Below are 18,965 nucleotides of genomic sequence, written 5' to 3'. Positions count from 1 at the left end.
AATTCCTAATGAGTCAGCAAAACCATAAAGGTACCAAACTGCACAGCAAACATATATATTTTTTTTCAGTGAATTTGTTCTAAGAATTTTCTCTACCAATTCATTGGGAACATTTCCCCAATGTGTTGCTACTACCATGAATACACCCAAATACATTATATGGACTGAAGTTTGTTAACCCCTGACCATAAGATTCTTATATACATTTATATACGTCCCATTCCACATTTCCCTATTTGCTGTTATAATAATCTCCATTTCTCTGGGAAGATGTTTCACTAGATTTTGGAGTGGGCTTGTGGAGATTTGTGCTTATTCAGCGACAAAGCTGTTAGTAAAGTCAGATACTGATGAAGGGTGAGGAGGCCTGGAGTGCAGTCAGCAATCCAATTCATTCTGAATACCTTTTGCTCTAACCCATGTAAACCATAGTTTAAAGAAGCTAGCTTTGTGAACAGTGGCATGATGGAAACATGAAGGGAATATTTTATATCACCACATTCAAAAACGTACTTTAAAACTGTGTGCCTCCAACTTTGTGGAAAAAGTTTGAAAAAGAACCACATATGGCTGAAAGAGGCAAGTGTCAAAGATAGTCAAGGCTATCACATTGTCCAGATCCTAGTGTTCTGTGCCCTTCCTTTACCCTTCCTGTGCCCTTGAGCATGCCATTTAACATGCTGTCACATCCCTGTCATTTCCAACTTCTCTCTGGGGTGACTTTTTACATGCCTCATGAAAGGGTTCAATCAGGGTTAAATCCCTCCTGCCTGCTGCATCTAAGCCTGGCTGTTAGTTTTTTTTTTGTATGCCTGTTGTCAGGTTTAAATTCTTTTACAAAGGTGAAAACTTTAATAAATTACAACCCTTGGTGTTGTAATTAACAAAATAGCTTATGTTGAAAATATATAAAGTATTTCCTATAACTGCCTATAACCTTCATTTTCAATCTTCAATAATCAATGCAGATACCATGTATCATATTTTTACTAGCCATGGCAAAATAATAAAACAATTTTTGCTCATGTACCTTGACATAACTCTGGTCTTTTGTTGCTTTTGTAGCTCTTGCCTTCTGCAATGTACTGTGTGGACTTTTCAAGTTTACCTTGTTCTATAGGCCTTCGTTATATCCCTCACATCTTCAAATTGAGGGGGCTGGGAGGCAAATTTTCCTCAGATGATAACTCTGATTTATAGAGTATTTCTTCCTGAAGACTGAATGTCAATATCAACATACACATTATCCTTATACAGGGAGTGCAGAATTATTAGGCAAATGAGTATTTTGACCACATCATCCTCGTTATGCATGTTGTCTTACTCCAAGCTGTATAGGCTGGAAAGCCTACTACCAATTAAGCATATTAGGTGATGTGCATCTCTGTAATGAGAAGGGGTGTGGTCTAATGACATCAACACCCTATATCAGGTGTGCATAATTATTAGGCAACTTCCTTTCCTTTGGCAAAATGGGTCAAAAGAAGGACTTGACAGGCTCAGAAAAGTCAAAAATAGTGAGATATATTGCAGAGGGATGCAGCAGTCTTAAAATAGCCAAGCTTCTGAAGCGTGATCATCGAACAATCAAGCGTTTCATTCAAAATAGTCGACAGGGTCGCAAGAAGCGTGTGGAAAACCAAGGCGCAAAATAACTGCCCGTGAACTGAGAAAAGTCAAGCGTGCAGCTGCCAAGATGCCACTTGCCACCAGTTTGGCCATATTTCAGAGCTGCAACATCACTGAGTGCCCAAAAGCACAAGGTGTGCAATACTCAGAGACATGGCCAAGGTAAGAAAGGCAGAAAGTCGACCACCACTGAACAAGACACACAAGCTGAAACGTCAAGACTGGGCCAAGAAATATCTCAAGACTGATTTTTCTAAGGTTTTATGGACTGATGAAATGAGAGTGAGTCTTGATGGGCCAGATGGATGGGCCCGTGGCTGGATTGGTAAAGGGCAGAGAGCTCCAGTCCGACTCAGACGCCAGCAAGGTGGAGGTGGAGTACTGGTTTGGGCTGGTATCATCAAAGATGAGCTTGTGGGGCCTTTTCGGGTTGAGGATGGAGTCAAGCTGAACTCCCAGTCCTACTGCCAGTTTCTGGAAGACACCTTCTTCAAGCAGTGGTACAGGAAGAAGTCTGCATCCTTCAAGAAAACATGATTTTCATGCAGGACAATGCTCCATCACACACGCCCAAGTACTCCACAGCGTGGCTGGCAAGAAAGGGTATAAAAGAAGAAAATCTAATGATATGGCCTCCTTGTTCACCTGATCTGAACCCCATTGAGAACCTGTGGTCCATCATCAAATGTGCGATTTACAAGGAGGGAAAACAGTACACCTCTCTGAACAGTGTCTGGGAGGCTGTGGTTGCTGCTGCACGCAATGTTGATGGTGAACAGATCAAAACACTGACAGAATCCATGGATGGCAGGCTTTTGAGTGTCCTTGCAAAGAAAGGTGGCTATATTGGTCACTGATTTGTTTTTGTTTGGTTTTTGAATGTCAGACATGTATATTTGTGAATGTTGAGATGTTATATTGGTTTCACTGGTAAAAATAAATAATTGAAATGGGTATGAATTTGTTTTTTGTTAAGTTGCCTAATAATTATGCACAGTAATAGTCACCTGCACACACAGATATCCCCCTAAAATAGCTAAAACTAAAAACTACTTCCAAAAATATTCAGCTTTGATATTAATGAGTTTTTTGTGTTCATTGAGAACATGGTTGTTGTTCAAATTAAATCCTCAAATAAAATTAATCCTCAAAAATACAACTTGCCTAATAATTCTGCACTCCCTGTATGTAGAATTACAAAACTAACAGCTACCTTGGTTCTTTCAGAGCCACGACGCACCACACGATGCATGTTGCAGCCCAATGCCACATAGTTACGTTTTTTCCCCTTTAGTTCTCACATTGCCCGTCTGTTCTTGTTTTTCATAGTGAATATCTGGACTAGTCAAACCAGCTGGCTTATATTACTACCATATTGTGTTTAAAATCATCAACAAAAAGTATTTGATGGTATCCCATGGCACCAGGTTCCTATTTCTATGAGACATTCAGGCACACTCAAACACACATTCAGAAGCACTGGCGCTTCCTTTACTTTAATATTGGATAGTAAATGTCGTATTTCACCCGTCGACACAGTTTGATGATAGCTAAAGTTTCTGGTGATTATTGTTGTTGGCCTGAACAGCCGAATCTGCCATTACATAATAAAAGTCGGATTATTCACAAGGAGATTATTAAATGTGCTAGACAGACAATAGAAGATGTGCAGGATTTCAACCATCATAGCCAGAATAAATGTTCCCAATGCTTAATTTCACATCTGTTTCTTTAAACAAGTATGCATACCAGGTAAATCGCCTTTGAAAAGTCTCGTGTTCATTTGGAATTTCTGAACATTCTTGTTAGAAAACTTTGATTATTTATAATATATTTTAAACAAAGGGTAGTAGGAATCACCTGGGTATCAACGATGATCCCCCAAAAGCTGTATACCCCAAATAATATGAAGAGCCAATACACATCTTAGGACATTCTGGAATGGTGTTCAAGGTAAAAGACTGCACTCCTAGTAGAGGGAGAGGCGATATTAACCATGAAGCTCCTGAGAAGGGTACTTGTAAACATCTAGGTAAGTGGGGGATGATGTCTTTCATCCACTAGGCCAGAATTTACTTCAATAATGGAGCCTCTGCTGCATTTACTCAATGAAAGATTAGCATTGATGCCATTATGATAATACAACTATTGTCCACAACAAGATTTCAATTGCTGCAAAGCAAATCAAGTGATTTTTTTGCTGCCAGGCTGAATGACAATGAAGTTCACGTTGATTTTGACTTGGATTTACAAGACTAGGTGATTTGACATTGGGCAGAAATCCAACCAAAAGGTCACTCTAAGGCCTATAGGCCACCAACATATGCAAGGTAATCTTACCAAGAATGCTCAATTCTTCTTTTATTGTTTCTGATTGCTAATTTTTCTGATTCTTTTTTAGTTTTGATGCAATTGAGAGTAAAATAGCTTATAAAGCTACCTGTTAACTAACATTTTGCCAAATCTGGAGGACACAAGAGGAAAATCCTATTCTGGGTTCTAAGGGAAACGAGTCAGTCAATTAGAAATACCACACCCCTTCCAGTAAAGTCAAAACACGACCCCAGGGAGATGCCATCCTGCTGTGTAGAGCAGCTTAAGTAAATATAGTGGATTGTTGCAGGCAAGCAGTCGCAAGAGAAAAGTCTTATCGTAATCAGGTGATGTGGTCCATGGTTTGTACACCATTCACAAATCTTCCACTTAAGGCTTGTACACTAGAGGCACTTGCATTATAGAGTGTTTTCTGGGTTGTTAGATCACATGTTTTAGTTGGTCTGACAGCACACTTGGTACACTTGATGGACAGGTTACTTAATTTTAATCAGTATGAGATGATTAACTGCAGGGAAAAAACAAAACATGTAGTAGATAATTTTTTTCCTCAATCCAATGATTGGCAGTGTGGGCAGGTGCCAAATCTTGCTGGAAAATGAAATCAGCATCTCCATAAAGCTGGTCAGCAGAGGGAAGCATGAAGTGCTCTAAAACTTCCTGGTTGATGGCTGTGCTGACCTTGGACTTGACCAACACCAGCAGATGACATGTTTCCCTAAATCACCACTGACTGTGCAAACTTCAAACTGGACCTCAAGCAACTTGGATTGTGAGCCTCTCCTTCCTTCTTCCAGACTCTGGGACCTTGATTTCCAAATAAAATGCAAAATCTTCTTTCCTTTCATCTGAAAAAAAGATGACTTTGGCCCACTGAGCAACAGTCCAGTCCTTTTGTCCTTTGCCCAGGTAAGACACCTCTGACATTGTATCTGGTTCAGGAGTGGCTCGACACAAGGTATATGTCAGTTGTAGTCCATGGATACGTCTGTGCATGGTGGCTCTTAAAGCACTGACTCCAGCTGCAGTCCACTCTTTGTGAATCTTCCCAAATTCTTTAAATGGGCTTCGTTTCACCTTTTTCTACCACATTTTTTCCTTCCATTCAACTTTCCATTAATGTGCTTGAATACAGCACTCTGTGAACAGCAGCTTCTTTAGCGATTACTTTTTGTGTCTTACCCTCCATGTGCAGGGTGTCAATTATCATCTTCTGGACAACTGTCAAGTCAGCAGTCTTCCCCCATGATTGTGTAGCCTGAACCAGACTGAGACACCATTTAAAGGCTCAGGAAACCGTGCAGGTGTTTGGATTTAATTAGCTAATTAGAGTGTGACACCACGAGTCTCCAATATTGAACTTTTTCACCATATTCTAATTTTCTGAGATACTGAATTTTGGGTTTTCATTAGCTATAAGCCATAATCATCAAAATTAAAAGAAAACACTTAAAAGAACACTTGAAATATGTGTGATGAATCTATATAATATACAAGTTTCACTTTTTGTATTGAATTACTAAAATAAATCAACTTTTTAATGATATTTAAATTTATTAAGATGCACCTGTAAACTGGGAAAGCACAATCTTCTGCATTCACCATGTTATCCAGTACAGGTTTTTTATTAGTATGTCACCTGTCTATATTAGCGGTCGAACGATTTATTATAATAGCTAGGTTGGGTCTTAATACCTGATTAATCAACCGATAGATCTTAAAGCCCATGGTCTTGTAGCCCATGCAGGTCTACAATCTTGTAACTGACGTCCTTTGACAGCTCTTTGGTCTTGCCCATGGTGGTGAAGAAGTTCGAATGGAAGAGGTTGATTCTGTGACTGGTGTCTTTTATACACATAATGAGTTGATATTAGGAGTTCTTTCTTAAAGTGACAGGACAAATTTGGGTGTGTGGGAGTCAGAATTCTTGCTGGTTGATAGGGGATCAAATACTTATTTCACTCGATCAAATACAAATTATATTATATTATATTATGTATATATATATATATATATATATATATATATATATATATATATATATATATATATATATAATTATTATTATTTTAATTTATTTTTTATTTCTTTCTTATTTTATTACTTTCTCTTTCTGTTAAAATAAACCTACCATAAAAATTCTAGACTGTTCATTTCTTTTTAAGGGTGAAAATTTACTAAATCAGCAGAGGATCAAATAATTATTTTCAAGTATATAGTTATAATAAAACATCTTCAACATCAACAACATAATGTTTTTTTTATATATATCCGAATAATTTAAATAATTATCGTCCAATTCAATTAATCACTTATCAAAATAATCGTTAGTTGCAGCCTCACTAAAAACAGTTACATCCAAAATTAATAAAAACACACTTCACATAAACAGCACATGACCTTAGTGATTCGCCTCTAGAGGCCACTCTCGTATTGTATAACGCAACCAGGAAAAACTATCAGTATGGATTTTTGCCAGCAATCTGTACCAATTAATCGGCAAAACCAATGAGGTTTGAAGTCGGTCGACCTCTAGTCTATATGGTGCTTACACCTGCATGTGATTTCATACAGAATGTATAATAAATACAGTCTACTGCTGATATAGTAATCTATAGTATCACAATATAAAACTATATAGAAGTTTGATATATTGTATGCAATATAGTAATATAATATAGCACTTATCCAGCAGTCTTTTTGATTCATTACTTAGTAGCTTACTGGTGATATTGGCCCCAATTCTCGACCCTGGTTTATGATTACAGTGAGCTAAACATTGAGTTTCAGCAACCCTCAATGTTGTGTCTATGTTGAACCCGAGAGGACAAACTAAATCGAGATATACATGTTTTGAGGAAAGAGGGTATCGAGGACAAAATCCTTTCCTTGCGCCTGACAAATACAGACACAATTATGTATCACCTATAAATCTTTTGTTTGTTTAATGTATCAAGGGGTCAGTGGAATATAATAAAAACAGCCAGCATAATGGCCTCGGTGTAATCTCTTGTGTACGTAAAATGAAGTTTGAATAAAAGCATATGGCAGGCATTGACTGGAAAGAGGCATGAGGTTAACAAGGAGCACTTCTTCAGTATAAACTCACATGCAATGGAAGTTTTGGCTGTAATGTAAACTGTCACATTCTCCTCCCTGTCTCACTCTCCAGTGGGAAAAGTTTAAATCCAGGAAATAAAAAAAAGATGATGTTTGAGATTAGGAAAGTGCACATAATCAGTCATTTAATGGAACACAACTCAATCGGCAATCCAATAGCGCTTTGCGGTTTTTCAAAAATACTTTTTTACGACTCCTAGATAGTAATTTAGGCAGTATTTCATGCCAGTAATTTGTTTTCTTTTTCTAGTTCCTCATTACAAGTATTATCTCTGTTTAAAATGCCTTTTTTTTATTAAAAGGCATAGTGTTGAGAAGTTTTCCTGTCTAGCTCGAAGGACCAATGTTAGAGGGGTTTTCTTATCTTACTCGAAGGACCATATAAGGATTCTCACTAACTGGTATGCGCTGATCAGTGGATTGTACTCGCCCCAGCGCGTCAGTAAAAACACGATACAGGATTCAGAACACTTTACTTTACTAAGTATAGAATTGATTGCATATGAGGTGATTCTTGCTGTCTTCTGCTAGCTGCTGTTCAGTAGGTTGCGTGATGCAGACTGCCTGCTGCAGCTCCGTGTTCTGGTCTTTTATACTCTTGGTGGAGGACGGTGTACTGTGATGTCACAGATAGCTTGTCATTGCTTGGTAAGCTGTATATCTGCCTCTAGTGGTGAAGCATGGAATTACAACTAAATAGGAATCCTTTCTAACACTGCCGCCCCCAAATATGCATAGCATATTTGCTTCTAAATCTTAGCTAAAAGTCTGCCGATTTGATCTTGGTGTTGTCTTCAACTGCTATCTCTGGTAGATTAATGAGTCGGGTAACTGGTCGTGTGTATAATCGACCTTTAACGTTGACCTCTGCAGACCTAACTTGTCCATCTGCTCCAGGGAATGTCTTTGACACTCTCCCGATCAACCAAAGGGCTCGTGGTAACTGGGGATCGACAATCATGACGACAGACCCAAGTGTCAGAGTTTTAGTTTCTCCATACCATTTGTGGCGTAGCTGGAGATTGGGTAAGTAGTGTCTCACGAAGCTTGACCAAAAGTGATCAGTGAGAACTTGACTTTGTCTCCATCTACGTCGTCCTATGAGTTCATCGGCAGGGTATATCACTTGAGGTAAAGAGCTGTCTAGCCGCCCATGAGCAGAAGATTTGGGGTGATTGGGTCTAAATCTGCTACATTGAGGAGACATAACCTAAAGGTTTGCTATTAAGGATTCCTTCTATTTCAATAAGTACTGTTTGAAGAACTTCTTCTGTTACTGTTTGTGCACCTACTACTGTACGGAGGGCATTTTAAGAGATCGGATCTCCTTTCCCAGCTGCCACCAAAGTGAGGGGCATTAGGTGGGTTAAATCGAATTGATCTTCTGTTTGGCAAGATGCCGTTGAAGTTCTTGGCTGCAATTCTTTAAAGCATCTTTTAACTCTCTCTGTCCACCCTGGAAGTTAGTGCCTTGGTCAGATATCAGTTCTGAGGGGGTGCCTCTACGTGCTATAAATCTCCTCAGAGCCATGAGGAAAGAATCTGTGTCTATAGCTGTGAGAAGCTCAATGTGTACACATCGAGTTGTAAGACACTTAAAGATTATTCCCCATCTTTTCTCTAAACGCCTGCCTATTTTGGTTTGGAAAGGTCCAAAACAATCCATACCAGTACTATAAAAGGGTGGTTTATGAAGTCTCAAGCGTGCTGGAGGAAGGTCAGCCATCTTAGGGTTCTCAGGTTTAGCCTTCCACTTACGACACTCCATACAGTTATGTTGGGATTTTCGAATTGCTTCACGACCTCTAAGTATCCAGACACTTCTCCTCATTTCAGCAAATACTGTTCTGGTCCTGGGTGACATAGCTTACTATCATAGTCTTGAATGAGTAATTTGGTGGCTTGATGATGAGGGTCTAGGACAATAGGGTGAACTGTTTGGAGTTCTAAGCCTTCAGCACGACGTAGGCGTCCTCCTACCCGTATAAGCTGACTGGCTTTATCAATTCTGGGGCTAAAGTGAGTAATCTACTTGTAGGGGATACGGGCTTACCAGAGCTTAGTTGCTCGTATTCTTCTGGGAAACTATCTTGTTGAATATTGCGGAAGAGGAGATGTTCTGCTGTCACATAGTCCTTAGCTGTAGGTATACTAGATTGATCTAAGTCACTTGGATGTTGTTGAACTATGGCTTCAACAAGGTCTTTCCAAGAGTGATACTTACTAGGGTCTAAGGGCTTTAATGTTTGGGTGACACCACAGAATATACTAGCTCTCCTTTCCACTTTATCTTCAGGGGTCTTAAGAGGTGGCAGGGTTGGCCACTCTGATTCTGCTTTAAGTAAAAAGGGTGGACCTAAACTCCACTCTCCACGTCTCTCACGCTTCGGGAAAGTTCTTCCATTTGGGGAGTGATAGAGATATGTAAGCATTGTTGAGGCTGTATCTGCTGCTGCAGAAAGCGCGTTGGACCTTGTAGTGTCCAGCCTAATCTAGTTCTAATAGCTGCGGGACCTCCTGGGGCCCTAGGCGTATAGGCTCAACAGGTGTTATAAGGTGGGATGGTCTGCTCCTATCAAAAGGAGGGGTTGTACTTTATCTATGGGCTGTAAAGGAATGTCCTTTAGATGTTGGTATCTCTGCTGGAGTGTTGCAATGGGATACGAATGTTCAGCTAAACCTAAGTGCTCAGAGGTAAAGGCATTCTGGATCCAATAACTCTTTGGGGCTTTGATATAGAACGTATTCTAAAGGAAACTGCTGCTCCATTTAGTTTCCTCATATCTTGTCGAATAGTTCTTAATATTAGATCTTCCTTCTGTCCTTGTAACCCTAGTTTCTTAACTGCAGCTGGGAGTAACATAGTCCTTTCGGATCCATCATCGAGTACTGCATAAGTGTTCAGGGCTCGATTGTTGTGTTGTAATACAACAGGAATCACTTTCAGCAGGACGCTTGGAACCTTGTGGCCTGTCTAGATACAGGGTTTTGTTCGTGGAACTCACTAAACAGGTACTCTCCTTTGAGGTTGGCTGTTCACCTCATGAAGGATTTGAAGATGTTTCCCACTGCATAAACGACAGGGCTTCTTTAAGGTACAGTCTTTGGCTAAGTGTGATCGCCCACATTTCCAACAACGCTTGTTGTCTTTGATCCATTTGATCATCTGCTCTGTACTAAATGCCTGGAAAGTGGTACACTGGCTTAAATAATGTTCGCACTGTTACAATATGGGCACAGAGGTCTGCTCTGTTCAGATCCCCGTGCTGGCTTGGACTGATGCGAGGGCGTCGGCACTCGAGTGATCGTCTCTGGAGGTCGGTCAGCTCCATGCAGGACAGAAGCGTGTTTATGCTTCGCCCCTGGGCCTGGTTTGGGCCGCGACATTCTACTTATCTGATCTTTTCCCTGATTCGATTGCGCAGAGTCTTGACACCGGGATTCAATCCTGAGCCACTCTGCCAGATCCGGTAGAGTGTAGGAATCTTGATTGGGCAGGTGTCGTTTGAATGTGGCGCGCATATCCGGGGGTAACTTAGTGAGTAAGCGGGCTGCATGTGAGGCGCAACTTAGTTCGCTTTCTCCCTTTGGACCTAATGAGTTCAGGAGACCAACGAGGGCCTGAATTTCGAGGGCAAACAGTTTGAAACTAGTCGTATCTCCTGTCTGTACATTAGGGGCATCCATGACTTCTGCTATCTTAGCTAGGGCTAACTGGAAAGGTAGTCCGAATTGGCTATTAAGCATAGTCATAGTGTCTGTGTATGGCTGAGGGGAATTCAGAAATGAGTCTGCAATTAGGCGAGCCTCTTTAAATTTGAGGTGTCCTAAGAGAATCTGATACTTAAAGAGTTCATTTGCATCTGGAGGGAGGATATTATCAAGGGCTAACTTTATATGAGTGAATTCTCTGGGGTCAGGACTGGTGAAATCTGGAATTGTTGGGTGCGGGCCCTATAAGACGTGTCCAGAGATGTGGCACTCTGAAGCCGCCCCGTCAAGGGAGGATATTGTGGATTATGTAGATGGGCATATGTATCTACTTCTGACTTTAAGGGACTTTACTAGGGGCACTTGGGATCTGCGGGGACTAGCTTGTGGAGTATAAGGCTCTGGCACCACTGCCTTGGGTGATTTAAAGATAGTTCTGGGCAAAGGGACTGGAGTCTCTATGACCCGCTGTGGTCGAGGAACTAGCTGAGCTGCCTGCGGATTTACGGATAGATTCCGTATGTCCTTGACAAGGACCTTAAGTTCTCGGAGTTCCTCCTGAAAGGCCACTTGATTTTCATACAGTTGCCTAACTAACTTCTCCATGTCATGACTCTTTGATTGGCTCTTTCTCTTTGACTTATGTCTAACTGGTGAAAGGGCAGCCTCTTCCTCATGTGAAGAAGGCTCTTCCTCTTCATCACTTTCAAATAGCTGTGTGTTAACATCCGAATGGTGAGCGCTAGTAGCTCCCGTAATTGTGTCGATGTCATCAGCATATGAACTAGAGGGAGGAGAATCACTATCATCTGGGGTTAAAACACGAGATTCATCTCTCGTTGTGTTTCGCTGCATTTCCTCCTCTTGTTCATGTGAGCGCTGTGCAAAGTATTTCACCTCATAGTCTCTAAGATGGGATGGGGGCTGAGTTCTGCGTCGTGGGCGCGAAAACTCGCCGGAGGGTTGTTCTGACATCCTTCTTCTGTGGTAAGCACGCTTATCCGGCTCGAAGGACCAATGTTAGGAAGTTTTCCTGTCTAGCTCGAAGGACCAATGTTAGAGGGGTTTTCTTATCTTACTCGAAGGACCATATAAGGATTCTCACTAACTGGTATGCGCTGATCAGTGGATTGTACTCGCCCCAGCGTCAGTAAAAACACGATACAGGATTCAGAACACTTTACTTTACTAAGTATAGAATTGATTGCATATGAGGTGATTCTTGCTGTCTTCTGCTAGCTGCTGTTCAGTAGGTTGCGTGATGCAGACTGCCTGCTGCAGCTCCGTGTTCTGGTCTTTTATACTCTTGGTGGAGGACGGTGTACTGTGATGTCACAGATAGCTTGTCATTGCTTGGTAAGCTGTATATCTGCCTCTAGTGGTGAAGCATGGAATTACAACTAAATAGGAATCCTTTCTAACACATAGATTACAAATAGAATGCTGCCAATTTTCATTTACTAACAGATTCCTACAAAATAAAAGTTACTTGTCATGGTGGTAACATTAAAATTTCACCTTCAGTATGTATATTTTACCTGAGAACTTTCATTTTTTTATGTTTTCTTAGCTTTTGAAGTAAAATAAAGTGCACCAATGGTACTTATAGTTCACTTATGTACATTTAAAAGGGTTTGTAATGGTAACACAATATATTCACACGTACACATGTACAAACAACAACACAACAAGACAAACACAGTGTCAACGCAGCACCAAACAGCTCAGTAGCTGTAAAATTAGTGTAAACAAACTGTCCATATCATAATAAATACTCTATACGTAAGCATTTAGCAGATGTTTGTGCACAGTAGTAGTGTATAGAGAAGGTACACACAAACGCAACGCTTGCTCCAATGTCCATACGCTGTGTAAAATTGGGCTACAAAACACCGATAGTATCAGTTCGTCTTGGATTTTTTATAAACGAAACACTGCAACGACAAAAAAAATGTACAATGTGGTACCTAATTTATATATATATATATATATATATATATATATATACAGACGAACCCACTTATCTCGACCTCGGTTAACTCGCCAACCCTATTAAGTCGACGTTTTTGAAGTGGAACCGCCAAATTCTCGCTTTGTCTTAGCTTTTTAAATCGGTTATGTCGATTCTTTTATGTCAACGAACCCTAATATCTCAAGCAGGAGGGGGGGCAAATTTGCCACTTAACGTCGGTTATCTCGATCCGCATGACCAATCGCCGGCTTTTGCCACGTCACTATCTCACTACCGTATTTCTGTGTATATACAAGACACGTCCTATAGAAAGTTTTACATACCCCTCACCCAGGGTGCATCTTATATACGCGAAAATACGGTAGTGAGACGGCACTGGGCAGCCGCAGAAAAACTCGTGGCGGCAAAATCAAGCCTTACAGATGCTACAGGTGTAGGATACTTTTCAGAGCTGTGTGTCAGAGTGAAATGACTCGAGAACTGGTTGTTCGTTTTTACAAAAAGCTTACACCCCGCACGTTTTTACGGCGACCTAACTGGGTTCCACTGTATGTGATATATTAGGTACCACATTGTTTGTATATGTCTATATATTTATATTAGATTTAATAAAAAAACAAAAAAGCATGATTCTAAAACAATGATAAACTGTTGTGCAATTATAATAATAAACAAATCACATTCCTGCCTTAGGCACAAAAATATTTTACAACTGAAATCAATCTTTTCTTCAGACTGCTTGGTTTTTTTTTCTTTTTTTCTAGATATAATAACAGGTACCGGTGCTAAAATCACAAGGCTGTGTATGTCTATGGACAGAAGAAAAGTAATCTTATCGGTGCAAGCGTGTATGAGGAAGAAGGACATGGGGGGGTCACAGTTATGGCCTTGTGCTTATAAAAAGAGGATTGTGCGTCGTCTGTACAACCTCTATCTGGTAAATCCAGTAATGAGACGGTGCGAGACTGCGACATTGAATAACGATTGATCTCTGTACACAAAGGGCACTTGAGTCCGTGCCCTCGATTACATAGTGCATGTTTTAATGAGTCATATTATCTGTCGTCTATGTAAATGCAGCATTAAAAGATACTCGACAGAAAACTTATAAATATACACCATTAGTCACGGAATACATTGGCATGAAGTTGGTGTGCTCCCAAAGATTTTTAATCGAAATGATGCAATAAAGTACCTGGAGTTTGAATACACTATTGTGTAGGTTCAAGTGACTGGATAATTGATATTCAGGCTTGAAGGGTTATCAAATAATTTACTTTTCTGTATTTAATGTGTTTTTCATGCAAAAAATGTGATTAATTTGAAAAAAGAAAGTATATATATATATATATATATATATATATATATATATATATATATATATATATATATATATATATATATACACACACACACACACACACACACACACACACACACACACACACACACAGCACACAGTCTATTACATTACAACTGTTTTTTCATAGTCTGGTTATAAATTGTCCATCAGTGAACAGTTCATAACCTCAACAATGATGGAAGTATAATGAATGCACATCACACAGATGGAGATATTCCCTTTTGAGTCTGGTTCCTCTCATAGAGCTCTGATTTTCTCATTAAACGTATGCGTTACGATGCTTAAATGTATGTTCATAATCAATTCATTTCTGTTAAGCTGCTACAAATAAAATGTAATTAAATTGACATAGCCACTATATACATTACATTTACAATATACACAATAGTAATAGTTTGTTTATGCATTAAAACCTCGATCTTATCCAAGCATATTACAGAGATTCACAGGGATCGTCGCAATTTCGTTTTCATGTGAATCCCATTGTCCTGATCCTTCAAAAGCACCGAATGCAAATGTAAGCGCTTGTAAAAATATTTTCGTGTGGTCATTTGTCAAACGTTTGTTTGCTTATTCTGAATGTCACTCAGGCAGCAAGCCAAAGATGTGTGCAGTCGCAGCTGTAAAAGCGCAGCGTGAAAGGAACACTCGCGCACTTCGCTTTGAACAGTTGTGTAGCGCAGGCCCACGGCACCCAGTCAGAAACTGAAAAGTTATTTCATCTACTTGATGTTTACTTTTATATAATCAATCCATTACTTCTTATTGGCTTGATGTTTTTTTTTTCTTTCTTTTAAAAGATCCCCAATGGGAATATTCTTTGGAAAGGGGATTTTTCCAAAGAAATGGCAAGAAATAGCTTATAAGTTACAACATCACCCATAATGCTGTAATCACGCTCAAATCACTTCACACGAGCAACTGAGAATTATTTAAAAATAATAATAAAAACACTGCCTTTAATCATTGTTTTTGCATTCTAGACATTTTTTTGATTGTGATGGTAAATTCATGTATTACATGAACACTTTGTGGATTATTAGCCTAAACTAGTATGTTTTTATGTCTAAAAAGCAAATGGTGATCATGTCATGTACATAATCATACAACACTAAATGGCAGCAGTAGTATTTACACTCATTCTGATATCTGAATGGTGTGCAACTAAAGAAAAATGTACAGCAGCAGTAACTATAAACCTAGGTGTATATGACATACAGTACGTGTCCCCATTTAACCTTAATGTGTCCCTATGCAACTTACATTTGTCCCTATTTAACCTACCTGCATTATGCAAACTTCTATTTAACTTTAATATATAACTATGTGACCTACTTCTATACCTCTATGAGGGATATGTTTTATATATGACTTTATATAAATAAATAAAAAAAATGAATAATAAGCCAATGTATGGCAAGGCATCAGACACACATACACACATTTATACCCTTGATTCTATCCAACTTTAGAGATAACCTGGAGAACCCAGAGGAAGTCCATGGAGAAAGGCAGAGAACATGCAGAGCGCAAAGAAACTTCACATGCGTTGTAATCCGAGCTCAGGGTCAAAACAGGGACTCCGGAGCTGTAAAGACGCAGCGCTACCCACTACGCCACTGTTCAACCTTAACATATCTGTGAATTTTTACTTGTTAATGGGAATTGATATAAATAAAAAAACAATCTGGCTTTGAAAAAACAGAACAAGAAATAGGAGCATAAAGGTCACTGAAATGGAAATGCACTAAGGAGCTCCGTCTGGTGTTTAAATGACAACTGAAAGCACTGCCATGAAACTACAGCATGTGTGTGGACAGAAGCCAAGTATATATATCCAGTAAAGTTCTTACAAGCCTGAAAAAGTCTCCATATTCCATATATATATATATATATATATATATATATATATATATATATATATATATATGTGCAATGCCATCCCACTGAATAATGCTTCCTTATTAGATACTAACCTAGAAATTACAGACACTCACAGACACACACCAGGTTCAATCCTGGGCTAATTTACAAAATCCACAGGGATTTGCAAATAAGGAATAAACATAAACTCGTGATGATATGTGACTGGATAACTACAAGATGTCATACCTGGGAGCAATTAGGTGTGAATGAATCATAGGTCAGGATTAGGCAAGTGCTTGATTGAGGAATGTGTTCCTGGAGAACGCTTTTGGGAATGAATCAGTGTAACATATAGAAGGATAAAGGACTTAAAGGACAGAACACAAAGCCCTGCTGAAAAGTAAACCATAGAACCATTTACAGGCTTCAAAAAGGGTTTTAATGGTTATAATGGCAATTGTATTCATTTTAAATGGAAACTTTTAATAGTCCCTCTGGGTCTGTCCTGGTCATTTTATGTCTTTTATTAGTGGTTATGTTTTATACACATAATAAACCCCACTGGGGACCAATAGAACACACTAGGCAAATTGTAGATCACATAATGGTATTTACTGGACACTCATAGGGACCATTAGGAGGACATTAGTTTTCGATGGTTTCTTTGTTATGGTGATGATCACAAAACACTATATGATTACCATTCGGTAATAGTTTAACTGGTTAACAGGTGATGTTTTGTAATGGTATTTATATTGGAAAACATTAGAAATTCTTTGTTGGCTTCTGTTGTTAAACAGTGGGTGTGATAATGATGATAATGATGATAATAATAATAATAATAATAATAATAATAATAATAATGATGATGTAGAATTTGTTTGTTTGTTTGATCAGCACATTCCTGGTCTCATTCAAAACTCAAGGACTTACCTGAGACCTCCAGACGACGTACTCGTGAGCAGAGGTGTGTTGCGCCTTCCTCTGAAGCCACCTTCTAGGGGAGAAGATGGTGCCCGAGCTGCCCGAGCTGGCGAGGAAAGGCAAATCCCAAGCCGTGTTCCTCTTTCCACTTTTAAAGTCGTAGTCGAAGTGGAAGCTCGACGAGGGCGACGTGTCGAGAGGCGTCGCGGGAGTGGAGAGCGACGGCGACAGCAGCTGGTGCGTCCACCGGAGGGTCGCCGCGGCGCCCAGCTTGGAGTGCGCGTCGATTTGGGACGCGGCCGGCGCGTCGCCCGCACGCTCGGGCAGCATGGAGCACTCCAGCTCGGCCCGGGTGAAATCGGATTCCGCGTCGCAGTCGCGGATTATAGCCGGATCCAAACTCCGGGTCTGGCGCAATCGCCGCTTCGTGATGCTCCTCGAAGCCGGGGATGAGCAGGAGAAGACGCTGTGGAGGAGCCCTTGCGCCGACGCCATGGTCGCGGCTTTATGCCCTTCTCTTTCCCCCGTCTCTCCACTTACTTCCCCTCGCTAAAAAATCTCACTCGCTCGCCATGGCGTCGACTATAAGTAACCCGTTAATCCGCATCGCATCTTTACCTTAAATCCTGCTCTAATAGATTTAGGCAGCGCGTTTATCTAGATGAGGTTTCCTTCATGCAGGGAGAAACTACAGGACTGGAGTCGGGGTGGGTTTGGAAACTCCTCATGCTGTCTTCTCTCCTCCTTCCACAATCTCACTTTCATTCAAGCAGCTACACAACTTTTTTTTCTTTTACTTTTAAGTTTGTTCAACTTCAAAAAGATGTCTAAAGAGTACAAAACCTTATAGGATTTGTAATGGTTTTAATGGTTATCATGGGAATTGTATTGGTTTTAATGGCAACCCTAATGGTCCTAGTGGGTCTCTACTGGTTTGTTGCCTTGGCATGTTATGTCTAGTGCAGAGGGGCCCAAACTTTTTTTCTATGAAGGAAAAAGTTTATTATATCATTCATATATCATATATTACTATGATGCATTATACCCAACTGAATTATATTGAAATGAATGTTGCCATGATATCCCTCACTTTTTATTTCATAATATTTGTAACTAAATAAAACATTACTCTGCAATCTGCGGTCTTAGCCTAATACAGCTATTCAGTATTAATGATTTCAAGCTCCACTATAGCCAAGCTGCAACTCTTGGGCCCTTGAGTAAGGCCCTTAACCCTCTGTGCTCCAGGGGGGACTGTATCATGGCAGACCCTACAAATTGACCCCAGCTTCCTAACATCGCTGAAAGAATTTCAATGTTCTGTAATGTATATGTGACAAATAAAAAGCCTCTTTCTTTCTTCCTTCCTTCCTTCCTTCCTGTCTTCCATGTTATACAGCCATATGCTGGTAATATCAGTGAACTTTTCTATTATTTTATAATAGAAATAGAAACTTTTCATTTGAATGACATGTTTTGTTTTAAACAAAATGTGATATTAAATTATAAATGAAGATATGTAATATATATAATATATAGTTTTATTTTTTCCCTTATTCTCATATATGGCATGGTGGGTCAAATCAAAAGTCACCACCGGCCAATTTTGCTAATTTTTTAGTAGAAACGAGTTTGGGCATCTCTGATCTAGTGGATAGTGGCAACTTCTACATTTACATTTGCGGCATTTAGCAGACGCCATTATCCAGAGCGACGTACAAAAGTGCTTTGAGTCTCTAGCAATGAATAAATCTACACTACATCCAGTGTAGAGAAAGCTAATTCGTAATGGTACAGTATATAAAGCTGAAGGATCACGATTAGCATCGAACCAAACAGACCATTCTAGAAACTTACTCCAACTTCTAGATCACGTGTTTGTAACTACAGGACCCCAGTAGATGGAGTAAGATTCTAGAATGGTTTGTTTGGTTTGATGAAGGTGAAGGTGATCCTTCTGCTTTATATATTGTACCATTACGCATTAATTTTCTTTACACTGGATTCAAGGGGTCAAACCCAAACCTGTTCTAGAATGACACTGCG

The 18,965-nt window shown here is 39.7% G+C and overlaps 1 protein-coding gene across 2 annotated transcripts in view; it reads right to left on the bottom strand.

Annotated features, from left to right (window-relative positions):
• LOC124377886 (rho GTPase-activating protein 6) overlaps positions 1-18,216 on the bottom strand; it is a 146,435-nt gene extending 128,219 nt beyond the window's left edge. Inside the window, exon 1 of one of the 2 annotated variants that reach the window (XM_046837236.1) lies at positions 16,929-18,216. In XM_046837236.1, coding sequence (XP_046693192.1) covers positions 16,929-17,414 — 486 coding nt within the window. In that variant the 5' untranslated portion in view covers positions 17,415-18,216. The remainder of the gene's footprint in view (positions 1-16,928) is intronic. The other variant, XM_046837234.1, reaches the window with a different exon arrangement.
• Positions 18,217-18,965: the final 749 nt, after the last annotated feature.

The sequence above is a fragment of the Silurus meridionalis genome, chromosome 24 (assembly GCF_014805685.1).
Source record: "Silurus meridionalis isolate SWU-2019-XX chromosome 24, ASM1480568v1, whole genome shotgun sequence".
Lineage (NCBI taxonomy): Eukaryota > Metazoa > Chordata > Actinopteri > Siluriformes > Siluridae > Silurus > Silurus meridionalis.
This window is presented reverse-complemented; position numbering and strand designations above follow the sequence as displayed.